Here is a 23,990-nt window from a genome sequence, read left to right as displayed (position 1 = left end):
TAAGAAACTACTAGACTAGATATATTATGACCTAGATACTTAAGAAACTACTAGACTAGATATATTATGACCTAGATACATAAGAACCTACTAGACTTAATATACGATGACCTGGATACATAAGAACCTACTAGACTAGACAAACCATGACCTGGATACGCGAGAACCTACTAGACTAGCTATAACATGACACGGGATACATAAAAACCTACTAGACTAGATATACCATGACTTGGATACATAAGAACCTACTAGACTAGATATACCAGACAAGGAATTTCAGGACAGTGCTCACAGCAAATAATCCAATCTTCTCCAGGCCTTCAGCCCAGCAGCTGCTGAGGCCCAGAACTAAAATTTCTTGTCTCAGTAAAGCTGCCTTCAGGGACAGTAGCCACAAGTTAACTGGTACTCTACCTGGAGGGAAAGGATCACTCTGGCAAGGCTTCCCAAAAGTGTATCACTTCCCAAGCCAATTTCTGGATGCCTCCAGCCTGGATTGGCTAGGGTAAAATAAATATTCACACACATCACTTGAATCTCCCTGACCTAGACTTTGGCAATGTCTTTCAGGGGCAGGTGAGAGCAAGCAAGCTCAGGAAACTCTGAATAGACCAAAACATTCTGTCACTGCTCCACTTCATTACAGTGAAGCCAAGAACAAAATGTAACCTATCAACCTATCTAGAGTTGGGCATTACAGTTTGTTAAATGCAAAAATGGTAGCAAACCTCAGTCATGGAATTTGAGACAAGGAATTTCAGGACAGTGCTCACAAATTGTAAAAATCAAAATTTTTTAACATTTTAGGCCAATTTGTTTTCTGCTACATATTTTTGGTGAAGAAAATTGCAATAAGCGTATTTTGATTGGTTTGCGCAAAAGTGATTGCGTTTACTAACTGCGGGAAAGATTTATGTCATTTTTATAGCTTTTTTTTTAAACTAGTAATGGCGGCGATCTGCGATTTTTGCGGGACTGCGACTTTTCAGTGGACAGATTAGACCCTTGACTGACATTTTTGACACTTTTGGGGGTACCAATGACATTACTACAGTAATCAGTGCTATAAATATGCACTGTTACTGTAAAAATGACACTGGCAGGGAAGGGGTTAACTTTATTAGAGATCAAGGGGTTAAGTGTGTCCCTAGGGGCGTGCTTCTAACTGTAAAGGGGCGTGGCTTGTGATGTAACCACAGAGACATACGATCCTACATAGCAGGATCGTATGATCTCTGCAGTTACACCAGGGAGAATGACAGGCGGCTTTGTTTACATCAGCCGCCTGCCTTTCTCCCTCTCCAGCGGGAGATCGCGAGTGACTGGAGGACATCGGAGCCACCGGTCACTCGTGCGTGGATGGCAGTGAACGAGCGGGGGCGTGCCTCCGGTGGTGCGCGCTCGCCCTCTATTGGTTTGCGGGCAAGTGACGTACCGATACGTCACTTTGCCCAGGGGGGGCTGACCGCCGCAGTATATTACATAGTTAGTGAGGTTGAAAAAAGACATCCGTCCATCCAGTTCAACCCATAATGTGTGTGTGTGTGTTTGCTGCTAACCGTACATTGTATACCCCTGTATGTTGTGGTCTTTAAGGTGCACATCTAATAGTTTTTTGAAACTATCGATGCTCCCTGCTGATACCACTGCTTGTGGAAGAGAATTCCACATCCTTACCGCTCTTACAGTGAAGAACCCCTTACATACTTTAAGGTTAAACCATTTTTCCTCTAGTTGTAGTGAGTGGCCACGTGTCTTATTGTATTCCCTTTCTCTGAATAGTTTGTTCCTTATGCTAGGATCGCCAGTACAGTATTTGTACATTGATATCATATCCCCCCTCAAGCGTCTCTTCTCCAGAGAGAATAAGTTCAGTGCTTGTAGTCTTTCCTCATAGCTGATGTCCTCCATTCCCCTAATTATTTTTGTTGCCCCTCTCTGGACTCTCTCCAGTTCCAGCACATCCTTCCTGAGGACCGGTGCCCAGAACTGGACAGCATACTCCAGATGTGGCCTGACCAGAGTCTTGTAGAGCGGGAGAATAATCTCTTTATTTCTGGAGTGAATCTCCTTTTTTATACATCCCAGTATTCTGTTGGCTTTGCTTGCAGCGGCTTGGCATTGCATGCCACTGCCAAGCCTGTTGTCTACCAGTACCCCCAGGTCCTTTTCCATCCTAGACTCACCCAAAGGTTCCCCCCTAGTGAGTAGCTTGCTTTCTGGTTTCTGATGCCCAAGTGCATTACTTTACATTTTTCAACATTAAACCTCATCTGCCATGTAGTTGCCCACCCCGTTATTTTGTTCAGATCCGCTTGTAAGGTTTCCACACCCTGCATAGAAGATATTGGCATGCTTAGTTTAGTATCATCTGCAAATACTGAGATTGTACTAGATATCCCCTCCTCTAGATCATTTATGAATAAATTAAACAGGATTGGTCCCAGGACAGAACCCTGGGGGACCCCACTTTCCACACCCGCCCAATCTGAGTACTTGCGGCGGTCGGCAAGTGGTTAATCTCTCTATCATCTGATGGATGTTTACTTCACTGGATATATGTGAGGGTTTACAACCACTTTAAGTATAAATATATTATAACCAGTGTTGGGATAGTTACTCAAAAAATGTAACTAGTTACTTCTGTAAATTGTAACGAGATTACTTTACTAGTTACTGCATTTGAAAAGTAACTTCACTACTTATTACTTTACTCTCCTCTTTCTTAATTGACCGTGTAGAAGAAGATACATGACACTCTTTCTGCATAGAGTTTATTGTATAAACACAGGCTTTGGGAAACATGAGAACAAAACCTGAAAATACATAATAAAACATAAAGTGCAACAAAAAGTCATAAACTTCATCCCTCTCTATTCTTCGAAATAACGATTGTATCGCACGGCTTGGGTAACGCACGAAAGCGCGTTCCTGTAGCCTAGTAAAGTAGTGTAGTTACCTCCTATAGCCTAGTAAAGTAGTTTAGTTACCTCCTATAGCCTAGTAAAGTAGTGTAGTTACCTCCTATAGCCTAGTAAAGTAGTGTAGTTACCTCCTATAGCCTAGTAAAGTAGTGTAGTTACCTCCTATAGCCTAGTAAAGTAGTGTAGTTACCTCCTATAGCCTAGTAAAGTAGTGTAGTTACCTCCTATAGTCTAGTAAAGTAGTGTAGTTACCTCCTATAGCCTAGTAATGTAGTGTAGTTACCTCCTATAGCCTAGTAAATTAGTGTAGTTACCTCCTATAGCCTAGTAAAGTAGTTTAGTTACCTCCTATAGCCTAGTAAAGTAGTGTAGATACCTCCTATAGCCTAGTAAAGTAGTGTAGTTACCTCCTATAGCCTAGTAAAGTAGTGTAGTTACCTCCTATAGCCTAGTAAAGTAGTGTAGTTACCTCCTATAGCCTAGTAAAGTAGTGTAGTTACTTCCTATAGCCTAGTAAAGTAGTGTAGTTACCTCCTATAGCCTAGTAAAGTAGTGTAGTTACCTCCTATAGCCTAGTAAAGTAGTGTAGTTACCTCCTATAGCCTAGTAAAGTAGTGTAGTTACCTCCTATAGCCTAGTAAAGTAGTGAAGTTACCTCCCATAGCCTAGTAAAGTAGTTTAGTTACCTCCTATAGCCTAGTAAAGTAGTGTAGTTACCTCCTATAGCCTAGTAAAGTAGTGTAGTTACCTCCTATAGCCTAGTAAAGTAGTGTAGATACCTCCTATAGCCTAGTAAAGTAGTGTAGTTACTTCCTATAGCCTAGTAAAGTAGTGTAGTTACTTCCTATAGCCTAGTAAAGTAGTGTAGTTACCAATATTAGTATTGTAACTAGTTACATTACTTAGTTACCAAAAAAAGTAATGTAGTTATTGTAATCAGTTACTTTGTAACTAGTTACCCCCAACACTGATTATAACTATGAATTCCAAGTGAGTTGTTGCCCCTTGTATCATTACCATATGTAGAAATAAACTAATAAAAACTTCTAATCGTAGAAAATATTTTAAAAAAGACTTACATAATTGGGCAAAAATTTCCCAAGCTTCAGGAGCACCAAGCTTTGCGAATCCACGGTTGTCCACAATAGTGATTGCGTCAGAGAGCTCATATGCTTTCCTCTCCATGGTCTTCCCACCGTGTGATACTCCTTCTCCTGCCCGGTCCTGGAAGCGGCCATTGCCCAATATATAGAGGCAGGAATTCACAAAGGAGGACTTTCCATGACCAGCGAAACCAAAAAGCTGGATAAGAATCCGGTCAAATCGACCAGTAGGTAACTGGTAACATTGGATGTACTTTGTCAGTTGACTGAAGTCCTTGGGATCTACGTCCTTCGGCTGTTTGGGCTTCTTAGCTGAAAACACAACATGATATTTAATGCTGGTCACTTCTGGGCCACTGAGCTATCTCTTAGTGTCAATCTTTATTTCAAATATACAATATTTCTAAAACCGAAATAGAATATACAACCTTTTACCTGCGATAGCTTGGTCAGTCTTTAGGATTATATGTTCTATCTCTTTTAAGGAATCCAAAAAGTCTTTGAGAACTTCCTGAGCCTGTAGAAGGAACATATTCTTTCTATAAATACTTTCATTTAAAGGGCTAGTTCAGTTTTTGGCTACCGTTGATATTAAATCACACTGAGGAGTACCGGACTTGAACAAAGATGGTGCCATTCTTCTGGAGAGAAATGCAGAGGAAGGCATTGTCAGGGGGAGCACTGTGATCTCTGTGAGAGGCAATACATGCTTAGAAGGGTTACACTCAGGGCTTTTTTTCAGCGGGAACGCGGGGGAACGCAGTTCCGGCACCTCCAGAGCTGAATGTAATGGAAAGGGATGCTGGGGTGAATCTATTTTTGCATGGCTGGTATTGTTACTGGGGGGGGGGGGGGGGGGGGCTTATGTTGCTGGTGGGGCCAGTTGTTCCTGTAAGCGATCTACTGTTGAGGGAGGGTCTATAGTTGCTGGCGGTTGGGTGATCTATTGTTGCTGGAGGGCATCTATTTTTCTGTGGCAGTCTATTGTTGCTGGGGAGGCCTATGGTTGTTGGTGGGGGAACTATTGTTGTTGGTTGGGCTTATGTTGCTAGGGGAGGTCAATTGTTGCTGGAAAGGCTCTCCTGTTGAGGGAGTGGTCTATTGTTGTTGGCTGCTGGAGTCTATTGATGAGGGAAATCTGTTGTTGCTACCGGGGTCTATTTTTGTTGGGGTTCATTGTTGCTGGGGGGTCTATTGTTGCTGGGGGGTCTATTGTTGCTGGGGGAACCTATTGTTGCTGGGGGAATCTATTGTTGCTGGGGGAATCTGTTGTTGCTGGGGGTCTATTGTTGCTGGGGGAATCTATTGTTGCTGGGGGGGGGGGTCTATTGCTGCTGGAGATCTACTGTACTGCTGTTCTTGTTATTAACAAATTCCATACAAATTACTTATCCCCACAAAATTATACTTGGTTCTGTAGTCTCTAAAAGGGGCAGTACTATGAGGTAGGTAGGGGGTGGAACCAAGGGATGTTGCTCAGAGATGGGCAGGAGGTGGAGACAAGAAGTGACTCAGAAGGGGGAGTTCCTGCACCTAGTTTCTGAGAAAAAAAAGCCCTGGTTACACTTACACATTACCTAAAGAGGATCTTCAGGCAGAAAGTGGAAGTGCCTCCTGCCCACCCCTCCTCCACTCTGCCACATGTATAGCAGCTTTTTTTTTGTTTTTTTGTTTACCCTACTCTTTTTAGAAAAAGTATTTTGACCCACCTGTAGATAAGTGCAGTATGAACTCACCAATGCAGCCTGCAGGTGGCGCTCGACTGGAGCGACAATAAAAAATAGGAAGGAAGTTGTGGGGAACTTGGTTCCTCTATGACTTCCTGTAGTTACAGGGAAGCAGCTGTCTGCAGTCCCATGTGATTCCAGCAGCCATCTTGGGCCAGGCAGAGTCTATGTAAGACTCTGGATCCAGGGTTTGGAGCACTTTATGCAGGTGGTTAGAGTAGAGACAGAATCACCATCTGGCAGGGACAGTACTTAGATGTAGGGAAAGGTTCTAGAGGAGTAAGGACAGTGCAGGGTCTATGTCTACCTCTCTTTAGGAAGCCTCTCCTTTGGGCGTGGACTGGTCAGGCCAGGCTCCTCATTGCAGATGCTGTCAGCATCTTCAATATCCCGACCGCTGTCTCAGTTTTTAGTGGCTCTGGACAGGTGTGCCTTCTCACTGAGCCTGAATAGATTGTGTTGAACCTTTCTACAATACAGCTTTATTCTCTGACTTGGACTCTGTTTATTGCCCACCACATCACATTGCACCTTACTCATATGTCCGCTATACATATAATTTGCCTAGGTGAATGACGTGTACCCTGCCCTCTGTTCCTCCTGGTATATGCAATGTCACATATCCCAGGAGGCCTTACTGTGTAATTCACAGAGGAGGAGGGGGTGTCCTAGTGGCGCATCACAGGGAGGCCGACCTGCTGAACCTGGAAAAGCCAACAGACCTCTCAATGATGTCAAAGAAAACATGGCTGTGCAGGACCGAGCGGGGCAGGGCATGAGAGGATCTCGGGGGGGACAATGCTGGATTCGCTGGATGGGTGAGCATCTGAAATGTGCAGCACCCACCTCCAGGTGAGCAGGGTAAATAAATAAATAAATGGGAAGTTGTTTGGGATAGATCCACTTTTACATGCTACAAATATATCTGATGGCAGATGCCGGGAACAGGAGAAAAAAGGATAATCATAACAAAAATGACATGGAGGTCTTTTATATAGGGCAAGCAGTCCAACAAACATTTATGGAACAGAACAGTAGGATAAGTAAGGAGGAAAGTCATTCTACCTTAACACCTTTGTTGGCTTCTTGGTTATATCTCTTTATGACATTGTTCCGGTCTTTTACAAATCTCTCATATCCTCCAGGGATGTGGTATTTGTTTTCTCTGAGGGCCTGGTCTACATCACACATGAACCTTTGAATTAGATCCTCACATTTCTTCCAAGACAAATTCTCGTGGATCTTCCAGAGCTCTTCTCTCTTCTTCAGTAAGTCTTTCTGCCAACACAAAATCCACAACTGAATAAAAAAATTAAGGGGTTCATGGAAAGGCGAAAACTTTTTTTTTTTTGCTGGAGTAAGTCCTCAAGCTTTCAAGTTCAGGTCTGTTATCCTGACGGTATCAGGACAATATCCCCCTGGACAATATCCCCCCGGACAATATCCCCCGGACAATATCCCCCGGACAATATCCCCTCGGAAAACATCCCCCTGGACATAATCCCCCCGGGACAACATCCCCCCGGATAATATCCCCCCGGGACAACATCCCCCAGGCAATATCCCCCGGGACATAGGGTTAGGGTTAGAGGGTTAGGGTTGGGGTTAGAGGGGGGATATTGTCTAGGGGGATATTGTTCAGGGAGGATATTGTCTGGGGGGATGTTGTCCAGGGGGGATATTGTCCGGGGGGATATTGTCCAGGGGGGATATTGTCTGGGGGATATTATCCAGGGGATATTGTCCGGGGTGATGTTGTCCAGGGGGGATATTGTCCGGGGGGTTATTGTCCGGGGGGATATTGTCCAGGGGGGATATTGTCCGGGGGGATATTGTCCAGGGGGGATATTGTCCGGGGGGATGTTGTCCGGGGGGATATTGTCCGGGGGGATATTGTCCGGGGGGATATTGTCTGGGGGATATTGTCTGGGGGATATTGTCCAGGGGGGATATTGTCCGGGGGGATATTGTCTGGGGGATATTGTCCGGGGGGAAATTGTCTGGGGGGATATTGTCCGGGGGGATATTGTCTGGGGGATATTGTCCGGGGGAATATTGTCCGGGGGATATTGTCCGGGGGATATTGTCCAGGGGGATATTGTCCGGGGGGATGTTGTCCAGGGGGGATATTGTCCGGGGGGGTTATTGTCCGGGGGGGTTATTGTCCGGGGGGGATGTTGTCCGGGGGGGATGTTGTCCAGGGGGGATATTGTCCGGGGGGATATTGTCCGCGGGGGATATTGTCCGCGGGGGATATTGTCCAGGGGGGATGTTGTCCAGGGGGGATATTGTCTGCGGGGGATATTGTCCTAAAATCTATTCTGACACATTGTGCTGGTAATGGTTAACCCAAAGAAAGCCTGGAAATTGTTTGTGTTCCTATAATATGCTTCTATTGATAGCTAACATGCTAAATCACTCATATAACTGTTTAAGCAGAACTTTGGACCTCCTCTGTCTCCACAGAGACAGTCCCTCAATCTTAGTACCTTTAGTTGATTGAGATAATCAGCTTGACTCATGTCCTCTTCAACATATTTATTTTCAAATTCACAAAGAGCTTCTTCCAATGACTTCTCGTGTAATCTTTGGAATTCTTCTTCAGTATTAACTTGCGGAACTTTCATTTTGGTTTCATACAAAGCACCTGATTTACTCATTGCTCTTCGATTCTCCTGCATGGACATGTCTGACATTGAATGCTCCAGGTGGGTAATGTCTCCTTTGGTGACGGAATCAACATAGGACTTAAGTAGCCGAGCAAAAGCTGTTACAAATGGCAGAGATATTATTTAGATGTGTCCCCTGCCTAAAAATGTTCAATGTTTGATGAAGTTTCAGATCATATAAATTCTGTTGCACATATTGTAATTTTTGACTAAAGCCCTATATCTGACACACAATACCATTTCATACAGGAGAAAAATATTTTCTAAATTGTTTGTTCATAAAGAATCTAGAATTTGTACGTGCCGACATGTTAAAGTTTTTTTTAGTGTATCTTTTTTGCCATTTGAATATTTTCTTGAAGGTGCCAAATTGTGACTTTCCATTTTTTTTAAGTGGTCTTGTTACAAAGATTCTAATTATTTTGAATTAGTTTACTTAATTACTTTAATAGCATAATCTGTATAAAAAAAGCAGATTCCCAACTGTCCCTCAAATTCTGTCACCTGCTGTACACATGGGGTCTGTTTATAAAAAAAAAAAATCACATAGCCATTCACCCAAGGAATCTCCATGTACATTTATTCTGTGTGAATTGAGCAAAAAAAGAACATTCCTTTAGTCTATTTTGTTTTCTGAACAAATGTACAGTTGCATATCTCAATTTATCAATTTATCTCAATTTATTTTAGTAATTCAATTCAAAAAGTGAAACTCATATTTTATGTAGATGCTTTACACACAGAGTGATATATTTCAAGCATTTTTTTTCTTTTAATTTAGATGATTATGGCTTACAGCAAGTGAAAACACAAAATTCAGTATCTCAGAAAAGTTGAATATTACAAAAGACCAATAAAATAGTTTTAATACAGAATTGCTGGCTTACTGAAACATAGTCGCGCCCTCCCGTTGAAGTCAGTGTGATGACGAAACATGTCAGGGCGTGAGCACGTGGCCACCCCGACACTGTGAACAGCTGATGCGGATCTCTCTTTACCCGCTCCCGACGCTGACACGCAGGAGAGGAACGGTGAGCTTCTTTGCAGCGTCACTGGTGATATTGAGATTGATTTTTAAGCCTCTAGTTTTATTTATTATGTGAGTGTATAGAGTGGGGGATTTGGGGGTATATGTAATAAAATTTGTTTTGATATACTGCCCTGTGATGGTGTTCACCATCACTGGAATTTAAGGACAGATGGGTGATGGGTTGAATTGCTTCATAGGTCTCTGAGCAGGAAGTCCACTCCTAATATGGTCATTCCAGGAAGTTCAATGGGGAGACGGGCTGGCTAACAATGTTACTTTTTGTCTGAGGGGGCTTTCCATTCACCTATTGTCAGGTGTGCTAATGACCTCACATGTTGTCTGCTAAGGGATGTATTGACACTCAGAGTAATGTGTATTGAGGGCTCGTTAGGGAACCATTGTTCTGTGTCTGACTATTATGTACATTGATTGCCCCCTGGGGCTTCTGTCTCCTTGCATTGGTCAAAGCTATCTGACCAATCCCTGTTGACTCATTTTCAAGTCCTCATTTGCATGGCAGTCCTTCTGGTCAATCTATCTGACCAATCACTGCTGATTCATTTTCAATTCCTCATTTGCATGGCTAAAAGAGGACCTGAATGGGAACTGCAGGTACTTTGCAATTGACCAATGGGAGGGCGGTTGTTGGGAGCCGGATGTTCCAAATTCTGTATAAAAGTGTGCTGTGTTCTTCCAATAAAGGTCTTCCTGTTTGAACTTACATACAGCTTGCTTGGTGTTTGTTCTAATGGATTCCGGATGGCACATAGCTGTAGTTCGGATCCCGGATCCTTGGTTGACCGAACCATCAGACGTTGCGATCTGCAAGCTGACTTACTAGAAACAGAGGAGTGTCGGGAGAGTGGAAGCGAGGGAGCAAGGGTCTCGTCACATGCCCTATGAGCCCTCTGTTTTCTTCCAGCACCCTTAATGAATATCTGATATATGGAATCGGTGTATCCCTTGCCATCTCGATTGGGGAGATCTTGATGTTCATGGAACCTGGATTTGTCACTCTGGATCTGGCTGATGATATAGCGAATTACTAAGGCTTTCTTTACGTATATTTTTGGTGAGTGAGCATTACCTTGGGGGGGGGGGGGGGTCACGTGGTGTGGTGGAAGTATACACTATATCTACACTCCTTTTGACCCTCTCACCAATGTGGAGCTCATAGTCTCACCTATACATCAAGGGGTCACACTCTTGCCAGCGCTGCTTATGTGTTGGACTTTTCTTCTCATGGACTTCAGAAAGGATTGACACATTTATTTATTAAAAAAAAAAAATATTCCTTTAGTCTATTTTGTTTTCTGAACAAATGTACAGGTGCATATCTCAATTTATCAATTTATCTCAATTTATTTTAGTAATTCAATTCAAAAAGTGAAACTCATATTTTATGTAGATGCGTTACACACGGAGTGATATATTTCAAGCATTTTTTTCTTTTAATTTAGATGATTATGGCTTACAGCTAGTGAAAACATAAAATTCAGTATCTCAGAAAAGTTGAATATTACAAAAGACCAATAAAAATAGTTTTAATACAGAATTGCTGGCTTACTGAAACATAGTGTATATCACTCTGTGTGTAACGCATCTATATAAAATATATGAGTTTCACTTTTTGAATTGAATTACTGAAATAAAATAACTTTTTGATCATATTCTAATTCTATGAGATGCACCCTTTTATTATGAGCAGTATTAAAATACCCTATTATGGCCACCAGATGGAGCAGAGGTGCATAGGAAATACATTGATCTTTGGAATCAGAGATACAATGTAACAACAATTCTAAAGAAAGTTCCCCCTCATCTATCACATTTGGATTACACTTTTTTGGGGAGCGAGTACCTAGTTTAGGGCAGGTACCCAATCCAATTTTCACTCAAATCACCTAGACCAGTGATGATGAACCTTGGCCATCCAAATGTTTTGGAATTACATTTCCCACAATGGTCAACTACACTGATGAGTGCATGAGCATCATGGGAAATGTAGTTCCAAAACATCTGGGGTGCCAAGGTTCCCCATCACTGACCTAGGCAATAAGAGTGAAGGTACTCCTCCCCACCTCCCTGCCTGCAGCCTTCTGGGACACATCACCGGTCCTAGAATGCTGTGAGACCATTCACAAAGCGTAGCGCAGCTCACCAAGTACAGTGAGCAGCCGGCTGTGAAGCTGCAAGGAGTCACAGCCAGCTGCCCACAGTTAATATGCTGGTGCCAAAGACCGGTGAAGGAACCAGCATCGGTGAGTACACGCTTGACCCCTGGGCAGGTGAGTGTCTTTTTTATTAAAAGTCGACAGCTACAGTTTTTGTAGCTGCTGACTGTTAATTTTCACACACATAGCTGAAGCTGCTCTTTAACCGGTTGCCGACCGCCGCACGACTATATACTGCGGCGGTCATCCCTGGCCAGGCAGAGTGACGTATCGGTACGTCACTCGCCTGTCACTGACTTGCGAGCCAATTGCGGGCGGGCGCGCGCCCGCCGAGGCGCGCGCCCGCCGCGGCTCGTTCACAGACAAGTCAGTGCGTGTGACCGGCGGACTCGATGTCCGCCAGTCACACTGCGATCGCTCCTGTGAAGGGAGAAAGACAGAGCGGCTTATGTAAACAAGCCGCCTGTCAGTTCTCCCTGTGTAAAAGTGAAGATCTGACCGTTCTACTATGTAGAACCGTGGATCTTTGCTTTTACACCAATAGCAATGTCCCTGCACAGTTAGAAATACGCCCCTAGGACACACTTAACCCCTCCCTGTCCAATAAAGTTAACCCCTTCCCTGCCAGTGTCATTTTTGTAGTAACAGTGCATATATATAGCACTGATTACTGCAGTAATGTCACTGGTAACCCCAAAAGTGTCAAAAATGTCAGTCAAGGGTCCGATCTGTCCGCCGCAATGTCGCAGTACTGAAAAAAAAATCGCAGATCGCCGCCATTACACGTTAAAAAAAAAACACCAAAAATGACAAAAATCTTTCCCTTTGTTAGTAAACGCGATAACTTTTGCGCAAACCAATCAAAATACGCTTTTTGCAATTTTTTTTACCAAACATATGTAGCATAAAACAAATTGGCCGAAAATGTTAAAAAATTTTGATTTTTACATTTTTTTTTTGGGGAATTTCATATAAAAAAATGTGAAAAATATTGTTATTTTTGCAAAATTTACGCTCTTTTTTTGTTTATAGCGCATGATCAAAAAATCGCACAGGTGATCAAATACCACCAAATGAAAGCTCTGTTTGTGGGGAAAAAAAGGACGTCAAATTTGTTTAGGTACAGCATCGCACGACCGCGCAATTGTCCGTCAAAATCACGCAGTAAAAAATCGCAAAAAAAACCCTGGTCTTTTAGCAGCCAAATCCTCCGGGGCTTAAGTGGTTAAAGATTTGGTTCAAAGGTCAGATTGTTTGGTATTGGTTAGAGTGGAGCAGAGACTATTTTACATCTTCCAAACTTTTAAGACAAATTTTAAATCGGACATTTCTACAAGTTCAAAACATTCGGTGCTGCGACATCTTCGAAATCCCTCATTTGACTTTTGGATCCTAGCACAGAACTTTCAAAGACATACGGTAATTATTGACAAATGCATTTTTTTTTCAGCAAAATCAGTCATTGCTAGGTGGTAATTAACCACTTGCCGACCAGTCACGTTGATTGTACTGCGGCAAAGTGGCTCGATTCCGTCCAGCGACGTAGACCTACGTCGCTGGACTCCTCCCCCTGTAGGTGGCGCTAGCGCGCCGCCGGAGGCACGCTCCCGCTGTTTTCAGTCACAGCGGGAGTCGGGCCAGGGGAGGAGCGGCGGCGATCGCCGCTGCTCTTCCCCGATCGTCGGGGAATCTAGTTTGGAGATCCGCCCGCTTGTGTACACAGAGCGGGCGGATCTCCTAAGTGACAAACAGTGACAGATTGCAGTGTTCAGCATAGCTGAACATGCGATCTGTCCCTGTGTCACTCAGTCCCCTCCCCCCACACACGTTAGTAAGCACCAGGCATACATTAACCCCTCCCTCTCCAATAAAATTAACCCCTTCCCTGCCAGTGTCATTTTTACAGTAACAGTGCATATTTATAGCACTGATTACTGTAGAAATGTCACTGGTACTCCCAAAAGTGTCAAAAATGTCAGTCTAGGGTCCGATCTGTCCGCCGCAATGTCGCAGTCCCGCAAAAAAAATCGCAGATCGCCGCCATTACTCGTTAAAAAAAAAACAATAAAAATGACATAAATCTTTCCCGTAGTTAGTAAACGCAATAACTTTTGCGCAAACCAATCAAAATACGTTTATTGTGATTTTTTTTACCAAACATATGTAGCAGAAAACAAATTGGCCAAAAATTAAAAAAAAAATTTGATTTTTACATTTTTTTGGCGGGAATTTCATATAAAAAAATGTGAAAAATATTGTTATTTTTTCAAAATTTACGCTCTTTTTTTGTTTATAGCGCAGAAAGTAAAAATCAGACAGGTGATCAAATACCACCAAAAGAAAGCTCTGTTTGTGGGAAAAAAAGCACGTAAATTTTGTTTCGGTACAGCTTTGCACAACCGCGCAATTGTCAGTTAAAGTCGCACAGCGCCGAATCGCAAAAAGTGGCCTGGACGTAAGACAGCAAAATCCTCCGGTGGTAAAGTGGTTAAACAAAGGGACATCCAAGTTGTGTTTTGATACTCATACTTGTCCTGAACCTCTAAATCCCTGTTGACATCCTACCTGAAATCAGAATGGCTTTAGACTCACCAGATCCAGTCATGATTTGTTCTTCTCTTAATCTTTTTGCCGGCGCTTCCTCATAAATGAACTTGCAGAAATCTTGAGTCTCACTGACAAACCCAGTTTCCAGGTCTCTCTCCGGCACTTGGTCCAATGTGCTCAAAGCCTGCTTGTCTGAGGAAGGAAGGCCAAAGAAAAAACACTTTTGCCTTGGAAAATATCTTCTGATAATCTTGAGGATCTCATTTTGTCTTCGTACTTTGTGGTATCTAGTAGCTGGGGTGGAAAATTAACTATTAACATTTTTAAAGAACCTATTCAAATACCTTTTCAGTTGATTATCATGGTTAATACCATCTTTGGAACAACCAGGTTTATTTAGTTAAAGTATGTTAAAGTAACAGTATATGCAGAGTTGACCAACCAAAAAATGCCCCTCATTATTTTGATTTTAATCATCTAAAATCAGCTTAAGCATAATTGGTTACTGTACTTATAAAATTAAATTTATTTCCACTGGGCCGGCCTTTTTATTTTGAATGCATATGCTCCCAAGGCTCTAAACAGATATATCTTATCTCCTCCTTTTACTAATTGTTACACAAGGCCTCCCCAGTATCTGAGGACTGCCACTCATAGATGCAAAAATGGGCCCAAGCCCTGCAACCACCCCTCCAACTAAAGTCTTGGGAAAAAGTATGAGCATACTCTTCTAAATCCTCCCAGTGTGTGGTGTATAAAGAGAATGCCTACATGATCATGATGTTTTGGCACAATTTGGCAAAATGCCTGAGATGTTGCATGCCAACGATCCCAAACTCCCTGATCTCTGCTGGAGATGTGGCCAGGGAAAAGGGTCTCTATACCATATACTGTATTTTGGCCATGCCCTAAAATCCAACCCTTTTGGTCTGATGTGAAATGTATTTTGGAGGGGATCCTAGATGTGTCTTTACTCTTAGACCCTATCCATTACCTCTTGAGCATACCAATTTCTACCCAAATGGTCCACAAAATTAGATAACCACACCCTGACAGCATCTCTCTGAATTGACTTTCCACTATAACCCCCATCCACACCCAGCTATTGCATTATATCATGGAAGTCTGTGGCACAGAACATTTCAAGGCAAAATTAGCTGATGCATTGGAACAGTTTAATAAAGTATGGAATGTGTGGAACCATTCGGCCTTATTCCTGAGTTTTTTGCTCATGTAACTATGTACTACCATGTCTTACTTATTTTCCTCTGTTGATCATACTTTGACAGCTTCTTGCAAGTTTCATTGCAATGTGAATCTCATTCTGATAATAATGTTCTGCTCTGTAATGTTGACATTTTCTTTTTTTCGCTTGAAAAACCCAATAAAATACAATTATATAAATGTATTTATATACGTCAGTTAAATCTGAAAAAAACATCATCATATTTTTCATGTGTGTTCCCATTGACATAGTTTAGCAAAAAAAAATATTTTAAAAAGTTCTGACTATTTAGATTTTTTTTAAACCGGTTATTCCTTTTTTAGGATTTTTTTCTACATACTCTCATCAGAGATGAAGTGGTAACATAATGGTAGTGGGGGGATAAGTGATCAGGGATTATACACTATTGTTGCTTATAACAGTGATGATCTAAGCAATAGTTTTAGCTGTCATTAATTGCTTTGCTTGCTTACTATTGCAATCAGTGATTGGCTACAGCTAATCACATGGTACAGGGTGCTGTGATTGGCTCAGGAACCATGTGATAGCTGTAGGCCAATCACAGCATCACAATAGTAGGAAAAACAATCATGACTTGTCTGTTTTGTTTAAATTGTAATCATGTGATCGCTATGCCCAATCATAGCGATCACATGATACCCCAGCTGCTCACAGCTGATTCGCTGGTCCTCTGGACACAGCCATCATAGGGTTATGACGTTGTGTGCCCCAGGGGGCGCACCAGTATGCATGTGCACTGAGATATGCCTGCAGCTGCCATCTGCCCACAGTAAAAGTACTGTTGGCGGGTCGGCATGTGGTTAAATTCCTCTAGAAAAGTAACATTGTGCTTTCTGTGCCTAAAGCCTCATAGCTGTATATCTGCAGTGTGAGATCATGTAAAGCCACCCTTTCTGCCCTTGACTTCTAGTCTCACCAGATTTGGAGAAGGATTTGGGGATATATCATATCACTACTGTGCTGCTCACTGTTCTCTTTGCTGGAGAGGAAGCTGTACCTGAGGACCTGCAATGCAAGGATCTCCCTGCTTTTACTTATGTCATTCAGTGATTATATGCTTTTAGTTCCTCTCTTTCTTTTGGGTTCACCGAGGGCTCCATTTAAGTCTTATTACCTGCTTGCTCTACTTTAAATATTAATACTGAGAGGAATTAAACTCTGCATAATAGAGAGCACATGGTCAAGCTATCGGTCTTGTGTCAGAAAACCAGGAGATTTGGATACGTGATTTTAAATGTACAAAATGAAGGAAGACCAAATATGAATTATTTAAAGACACCAAAGAATATACCAAAGACACCAAAGAATGTACATACAGACATCCTCTTCACAGTTTTCTAAGTGTTCATCTGTGGAGGGTTTACATCCTTTAACCTCTGATTTGAGAGTAAAATCCCGTATGGCCCAGACAAAGAATGGAGATATATTGGATGGTATTCCCGTCTCTTCCTTGAGTTGGGTTTTCTCCCCCTGAACGGAGCCTTTTTGTAATATTTTGTAGTGTATTTTCAACATAGAGCTTATAATATATATATAAGGAAAAAAATAAAGAAATAATGAAAGAATTATTAGTAAAGAGGAAGAATAAAAGGAAGAATTGAGGAAAGGGGATTCCTTTTACAACAAGAAAACCCTCAACCTAGGCAATTATCAACATTTGGTCAATTATAGCTTGATTGTAATATCTAAAGCTCCGTTCACATATAGGCATTTCGGATCGCGGGCAGAATTGCCGCGATTTTGCCTATGATTCCGAACCATTGCAAGTCGTGGGACGCCTGAGCAATTCCGGTAACTCTCAATGGCACCCCAAATGTGGTGCAATTTTGGCGTGATTGTCGCCCAATGAATTGCGGTAAAACCGTGCAAATAGGATCGCGGGACACCTGACGCCCAAAAAAAGTACAAGAACTCAGGCGCCGGGTGATAATTGCAGCAAAATCACGCCACTTTTGGAGTGCCATTGCAAGTCACGGGAATTGCACGGGAGTCCCGCGACTTGTGATGGTTCGGGATTGTGGGCAGAATTGCGTCAATTCTGCCCACGATCCAAAATGCCTATATGTGAATGTAGCCTTAAAGTTTTAAGGATAGTTGGATTTATAAACATTCAGACATCTAATGAAAACTTTTTAATAATCCTTTAATGCATGCCTTAAAGAGACCCTGGCAGGTCTCCAAACATATCTTAGCATGTCTTCTCTGTGATAGAAGAGGTTATAGTTAGATTTACATATACCCCTCTGCCTGCCTGCGTCTCCTACTTTCCCTCCATCAATCACTTTGGCATTCGTCAATATCTCAACATCAATCAGTTCCCTTAGTATTTGACACTTCTGCCAGACTCAGATACATGTGTCTTCTGCCGTACTCACTGGCCCTATCCTCCAACCCCTACATCACTGCATGAGGGTAGGAAAAGCTTGTCATGTGACATAAAGGATACTTTAGATTCTCCAGGGCATCCTGGTTGATCTTCCCAGTACTATTATAGACGACAGCACTACTCATGAGCATGGCCAATGACAGGATGATACAATCATTGTTCTTATCTCCCTGAAAGACACATTTGTCTGGTTCAATAGTAGTAAGTTAATAAATTATACTTTGGTAATTTATCTTTTCAAGCTTACATTTTCCATGTTTCCCAATCCCTCGGTGTCTAGCAGTACCAGTGTGTGACCAGGCTTCTTGGGGTGAGGAACACACCACATCCAGATGCCCCTTGTATTGATTCTACTTGTGTGACCTACAGAGAAACCACCTGTGGACGAACCAGAATCCTATATTAGCTGGTTCAGGCATGTATCACTAACACTGCAAGGGTCACTAGTTTTGTGTCCAAGCTTCTCTTCCTGCTAGTGCGGCACAGCCAGGCAAACAACAACTTTCACTCTTCTGGCTCAAGAAACAGTCTAGGGGTTGACTTTTTAGAAGTTTTATTGCAGATCAACGTGGATGGGGATTAGGGAGGTGTGGGATACTCAGGAAAACTAACCAGAATGCAAGGACACTATCCCCTTAACTGCCGGAGTTTGCAACAGTAACAATCACAGGGATTCCTCTCTATCTGGTCTGTGCTCAGTGTCCCCAGGGCTTTAATGTCTCCTTCAGACTCCAGCAAGCAGACGTCTTTAAAGAGTTCCTAGATAATATCCCAAAAGGTAACCTTCTTTTGGCTCTCAGGGACTTGTAGAATGATATCCCCCCAGTTGAGCTCAACTGGGACCTCAATCAGCATGCTGGATCCTCAGCAAGAGAGCCAGGCTGGTAGCCCTCCTGGCTGGAAACCTCACTTTCAGGGAAAAGGACCCTGCTCTCTGTGGCTCCAAACTATTTATACACTCCCCAACCACCATCTGGGCACCTCCCCAGGGATTGGCTGGAGCTGCATAAATATTCAAGCTGCTTGTCTGACTCTCATTTGACTCTTCCACCCACTATGATCTTGAAATCTCCAGAAAAACAGCGGGGAGCAGTTAAAACTTCAGCCTTTACAGAGCCCTGAAAGTAATCACACACTGCTCTGCTGATTACAGGAGAGCTACACCACTTAATTTGCCTAGCCCAACTTAGCAGGATGCTACAGCCATGCACCTGGGTATAATTTAAATCATTACAATGTTATCCTTCAAATGTAATATCGATCACCTCTTTTATGTAATAGTGGCACTCCCCATTAGATTTTGGCCATGAAATATAAGCATATAATATAAATCTCACATTCTCAATCCATACTGTCCTGGTACTCTGTTTGAGGTTCAACTTGGCCTAATGATATCAAAGCAATGCATGGAAAAAAGGAATTGCAGATATCTGGTGACACAACTCAATGGATGACCAATAGCTTAACCAATCCATTCAATTATTGTCTTCGAAAAGGATGTCAATACAGACAGTTGTACGTATTTATTCTCTATACAGTGTTAGTTCAACAAAGCTATTTTAATCGAATGATATACACAAATAGATTTGCAGAGTAATATCTGTCCATTTTACCTCCGCTGTGTCTTGATAACTTGTTCATTAGGTAGGATTTTCCAGACCGGCAAGGCCCCACAATGGACACCACAACCAGTGGTTGGGAGATCTTTGCCAGGATTATTTGGGCATCCTCATTTACACGCAACTTGTTATCAACATAAGTCTCAATCAGACATATGGGGTGGCTCATCCTTGGTAGGGGAGCCATGATTACCTAGAGAAGCAAAAGAATATTCTCACTTTAGTGACAAATAGCCAATATCGTTTTGGGTCATCCTTGGTAGGGGTTTTGTGGTAAACTAGAGAAGCAAACAATCTTATATTGGCAGTATGGAGACACATGACCAATGAACCCTTAATATACATAGGCATGTGCTACCAGCACTATCAGGGCTGCTGTTAGAAATCACGGGGCCCCATACAGTCTACCTGGCAGGGCCCCCCCAAATATGTCAAGACAATATTTTCTCTAAAAATACACACGGACACAAACATAACAGAGAACCTGTGTGAATTAGCCCTTTTTATTTGTTTTTTACATGTTTTTTTTTTGTTTTTTTACATTATATATTTTTTTTTTAATGTTAAAAATGTTTACAATTATTTTTTTTTTACAATTCTTAAAAATTATTTATTACAATGTATAATTGTTTTTTTTTTACAATATGTTATTTTTTTTAATTTAATTTTTTTTTTTTAAATTAATTATTACAATGTTTAATTTATCAAATCAAAGAAGCTCACAAAACTGAATATTTAGTGATTGAAGGTACCACATCACAATTTTATCAAGAACAAAATTGGAAACAGGGTGGGGCATGTGTCGGGACTTTAAGGGTACCGTCTTGAGACCAATATTTATAGTATCACACTGGTACAAAAATTATCTTTAAGAAATGTTTTTAAGATAATTTTTGTACCAGTGTGATACTATAAATATTGGTCTCAAGACGGTACCCTTAAAGTCCCGACACATGCCCCACCCTGTTTCCAATTTTGTACAATGTTTAATTGTTTGTTTGTTTTTTTTTACAATTTGTTATTTTTTTTGTTAAAAATCTTTACAATTATTTTATTTTACAATTTTTAAAAATGAATTATTACAATGTTTAATTTTTTTTTTTTTTTTTACAATTTGTTATTTTTTTTGTTAAAAATGTTTACAATTATTTTATTTTACAATTTTTAAAAATGAATTATTACAATTTTTAATTTTTTTTTTACAATTTGTTATTTTTTTTACAGGACAGGGAAGCCTGCAGCGCTGTGGGAGGTAGGGAGGGGATGGCACAGTGAAAGGGGGGCACACAGGGAGGGGGGGGGTGGATCAGAGGCAGGCAGAACAGGGAGGGGATTGGTGTTGGAAAAGCAATTACAGGAACGATGCCCTGTGTCTGTGTCTCTCCCTGCAGAAGCTGAAAGCTGGCAGGAGGGGGGGGGGGGACGACTGTCTTTCGGCTGCTGCAGAGAGACGCACAGGGCTTCCTTCTGTAATTGTCCCTCCGCCCAACCACACCGTTTTCCCATGCTAGTGGGGCCCCCCTGTGTGCCGGGGCCCCCTACAGGAGGACTGGTGGTCCCCCCCTATCTGAGCACTATATCCCAACAAAAATACCTAAATGATAGACATAAGAAAGCTAATCTAAACCAATGTTTAATAGGGCAATCACATTTTCTATTCTTCTGTAAGTCCTTTGAGTGTCTACTATACTTCCCTCTCTCTCTATCTGCTCACGTGAGCCACTAATTAAACTCAGATCAGTTTCTGAATTACAGGGTATCCCCCAATGAGTTCTCCAAAACAAACAGACGTTTCTTGCACTCTTTAGTGTTCTGTTGCAGTCAGACTTTGCACCCAGCAGCAGCTCCCACACCATAGAGAAAGATGTCACTCAGCTAATATATAAAAGGCGCGTGGACAGCTAAAACCAATAATGAGGTCTGGGTACCTGGTAAGATGTGGACCTAGGAATATAAGCTTTATACCACCCAAAGCTCTACAAAGCCTACAGGCTCCAGGATCCAGAGCAGAACTTAATAAAGCTCATAATGTAACGTAATATAATAAAACACATAATATAAATGAATACTAACCACTTAAGCCCCAGGCCTATTTCGGACACTTTTTGTTTACAAGATAAAACCAGTATTTTTTCCTAGAAAACTACTTAGAACCCCCAAACATTATATATATATATTTTTTTAGCAAAGACTCTGGAGAATAAAATGTCAGTCATTGCAATATTATTTGTCACGAGGTATTTGCGCAGCGGTCTTTAAAACGCCATTTTTTTGGAAAAATTTTGAAAAATCACATTTCACTGCATTTAAAAAATACTAAACAGTTTTTTTTTTTGTATATTGTGAAAGATGATGTCACGCCGAGTAAATAGATACCCAACATGTTATGGTTTAAAATTGCGCACACCTGTGGATGGCGACAAATTACGCTCAATAGGCGACGCTTTAAAAAATTTTAACGGTTACCAAATTAGAGTTAGAGTGTAGCTCTTTTTTTTTTAAATTGCTCACGCTCTGGCGATCGTGGCTATACCTCACATGTGTGGTTTGAACAGTGATTTCATTCGCGGCTCGACTTCCGTATACGTTTTTTTCATGCGCGAGCTAACGGTGACGGGGGCGGCTAAATTATTATTTTTTTTTTCCTATTTATTATTATTTTTTTTTTTACTTTATTACAGGTTTTAAAAAAAAATAAAAAATCTGATCACTTTTATTGCTGTCACAAGCAATGTAAACATCCCTTGTGACACCAATATGCAGTGACACGTACTCTTTATGGAGGGTCTAAAAGACCCCAAACCCCTCCACTACACTTCCATGTATTCAAAACGCCGCCTTTAGCAGCAGAGTAACCCGGAAGTGACGTCATGGACGCCGCCTCCGGGTTACGTCATCGGAGACACGATCTAAGCCGCTTCCGGCTTTGATCGGGACTCCATCCAGCCGGCGGATGTGCCGGCTGGGTGCTCGGGTCTCCCGGTGGGACGGGAGACCCAGACAAAGCAGCGGAAGGCAGCGGGAGGGGGGGACGTCCCCTCCCGCTCTCCGGGGTAACAATCGAGAGGCTCCCGAGCCGCATCGGTCATTACCGCCGGAAAGCCGACCGCCGGCTTTAAACCACGGTACCGGGATGGTGCCTCTAGCTAGAGGCATCACCCTGGTATAACACCGCAAAGTCAGCCGATTAAGTGGCTAATATTTATAGGTAAAGTTGATTCAGGGAATATCTGATTGCTTGTTGAGGGATCAGGAAGGATTTTTCCCCCATTGAAGCAAATTAGATCATGCTTTATTGGGGTTTTTTTTGCCCTCATCTAGATCAACTGTGGATATAGGATTGTATATACGGTATCTCACAAAAGTGAGTACGCCCCTCCCAATTTTGTAAATATTGTACACTCCCCTTGCTCCAAGCCTACACACACTTCCACTGTGTGCTACACTCACAGGCTCGTACGGCATGTCCCACTTCTCCACTCTCTCTTTCTCTGTGAGAATAGCCACCCTCTACCACAGCCACTGCGTCCTTTCGCGCTGCCAACCACCCAATCATAGCGATAATAAAGCATAGCAGCAATAAGCAGCCAAGAGGGAGAGCAGGCTTAAAGACACTCAAGCATGTATTTGGTGAGGCTGTGGTCTTGTGCTCCATCAGATGAGATCTTATGAGAATGCTATAGCCAAGTTGCGCCTGCGCGGCGCTGCACACCCCGTTCCCCAGCTGGGGAACATCACAGGAAGTGACGTGGGTATAGCTTTCTGATAAGGTATAGGAATCTGGTAGAACACAGGTGCTCCTGGCCCCTCCTCTTTGTTCAGTGCCCCCATGGGAAGCCGCCTTCCATGAGGGTACTCAGGTGTACACGTTCCCGAGCCCTGCTGCTGTGTCCATTGACACAAACAGCGGGACTCGGCCCCACCCCCTGCTTCCTCGTCACTGGCATTTGATTTACATTTGATTGCCAATAGCTCCCAGTACCCCAGCAAAGCCAGTGAGACCTGGAAGTGGGAGGACAGAAGATCTGCAGACGTGCACAGCACTGGATCGAATTAGGGCTCAGGTAATTAAAAGGGGGGGGTGAGGGTGGATGCCGATGCCTAAACATTTTTTATATTATTACAAGGACTACTTTAAGCAGGGTGACTGGTCTTTTCTCCAGGGCTGCTGTAAGAACTTACGGGGGCCCCATACAGCCTACCTGACAGGGCCCCCCCAGGCCTGAAGTGACTGAGGACTGAGATTTATCAGTCCCTTTCTTTGCAGCCTCAGTTGCAAAGATGAGTAAATCAGAACCGCTCTGAGGCTTCCTGCTCATTCACAAACTGAAGCATAGTAAACACAGTTTTCTGTGCTTCAGTGATGAATGGACACAGGAGTGCTTAGTACCGATCATTTACTGTGTTCATTTAGGAAATGAAGGGGCCTATAAATTATATAATTACCGGCCTCCTCCCCACTCTACATCCAGAAACATCTCCCTGTTTGCCCGCAGAAGCTGCCGGCAGGAGAGAGGGGGGGGGGGGGGGGACCCAGAAGCGCTGCAGGGAAAAGGCGCACG

General features: G+C 42.5%; 1 protein-coding gene across 1 annotated transcript in view; it reads right to left on the bottom strand.

The window, feature by feature from the left end:
- The window catches only part of LOC309558417 (uncharacterized protein), a gene marked incomplete at its 5' end in the record, with an annotated part of 112,158 nt that overhangs the window by 14,974 nt on the left and 73,194 nt on the right, over positions 1-23,990 (bottom strand). The window contains 9 exons of the mRNA XM_082261491.1: positions 4,007-4,342; positions 4,466-4,547; positions 6,823-7,035; positions 8,247-8,524; positions 14,223-14,471; positions 16,740-16,942; positions 17,870-17,979; positions 18,057-18,187; positions 19,423-19,621. Of these exons, the coding sequence (XP_082117617.1) occupies positions 4,007-4,342; positions 4,466-4,547; positions 6,823-7,035; positions 8,247-8,524; positions 14,223-14,471; positions 16,740-16,942; positions 17,870-17,979; positions 18,057-18,187; positions 19,423-19,621 (1,801 nt within the window). The remainder of the gene's footprint in view (positions 1-4,006; positions 4,343-4,465; positions 4,548-6,822; positions 7,036-8,246; positions 8,525-14,222; positions 14,472-16,739; positions 16,943-17,869; positions 17,980-18,056; positions 18,188-19,422; positions 19,622-23,990) is intronic.

Source organism: Pelophylax lessonae (genome assembly GCF_965119305.1).
Source record: "Pelophylax lessonae genome assembly, chromosome: 6".
Classification (NCBI taxonomy): Eukaryota; Metazoa; Chordata; class Amphibia; order Anura; family Ranidae; genus Pelophylax; species Pelophylax lessonae.
Note: the sequence above shows the minus strand (reverse complement) of the source record. Positions and strands in the feature narration are given on the sequence as shown.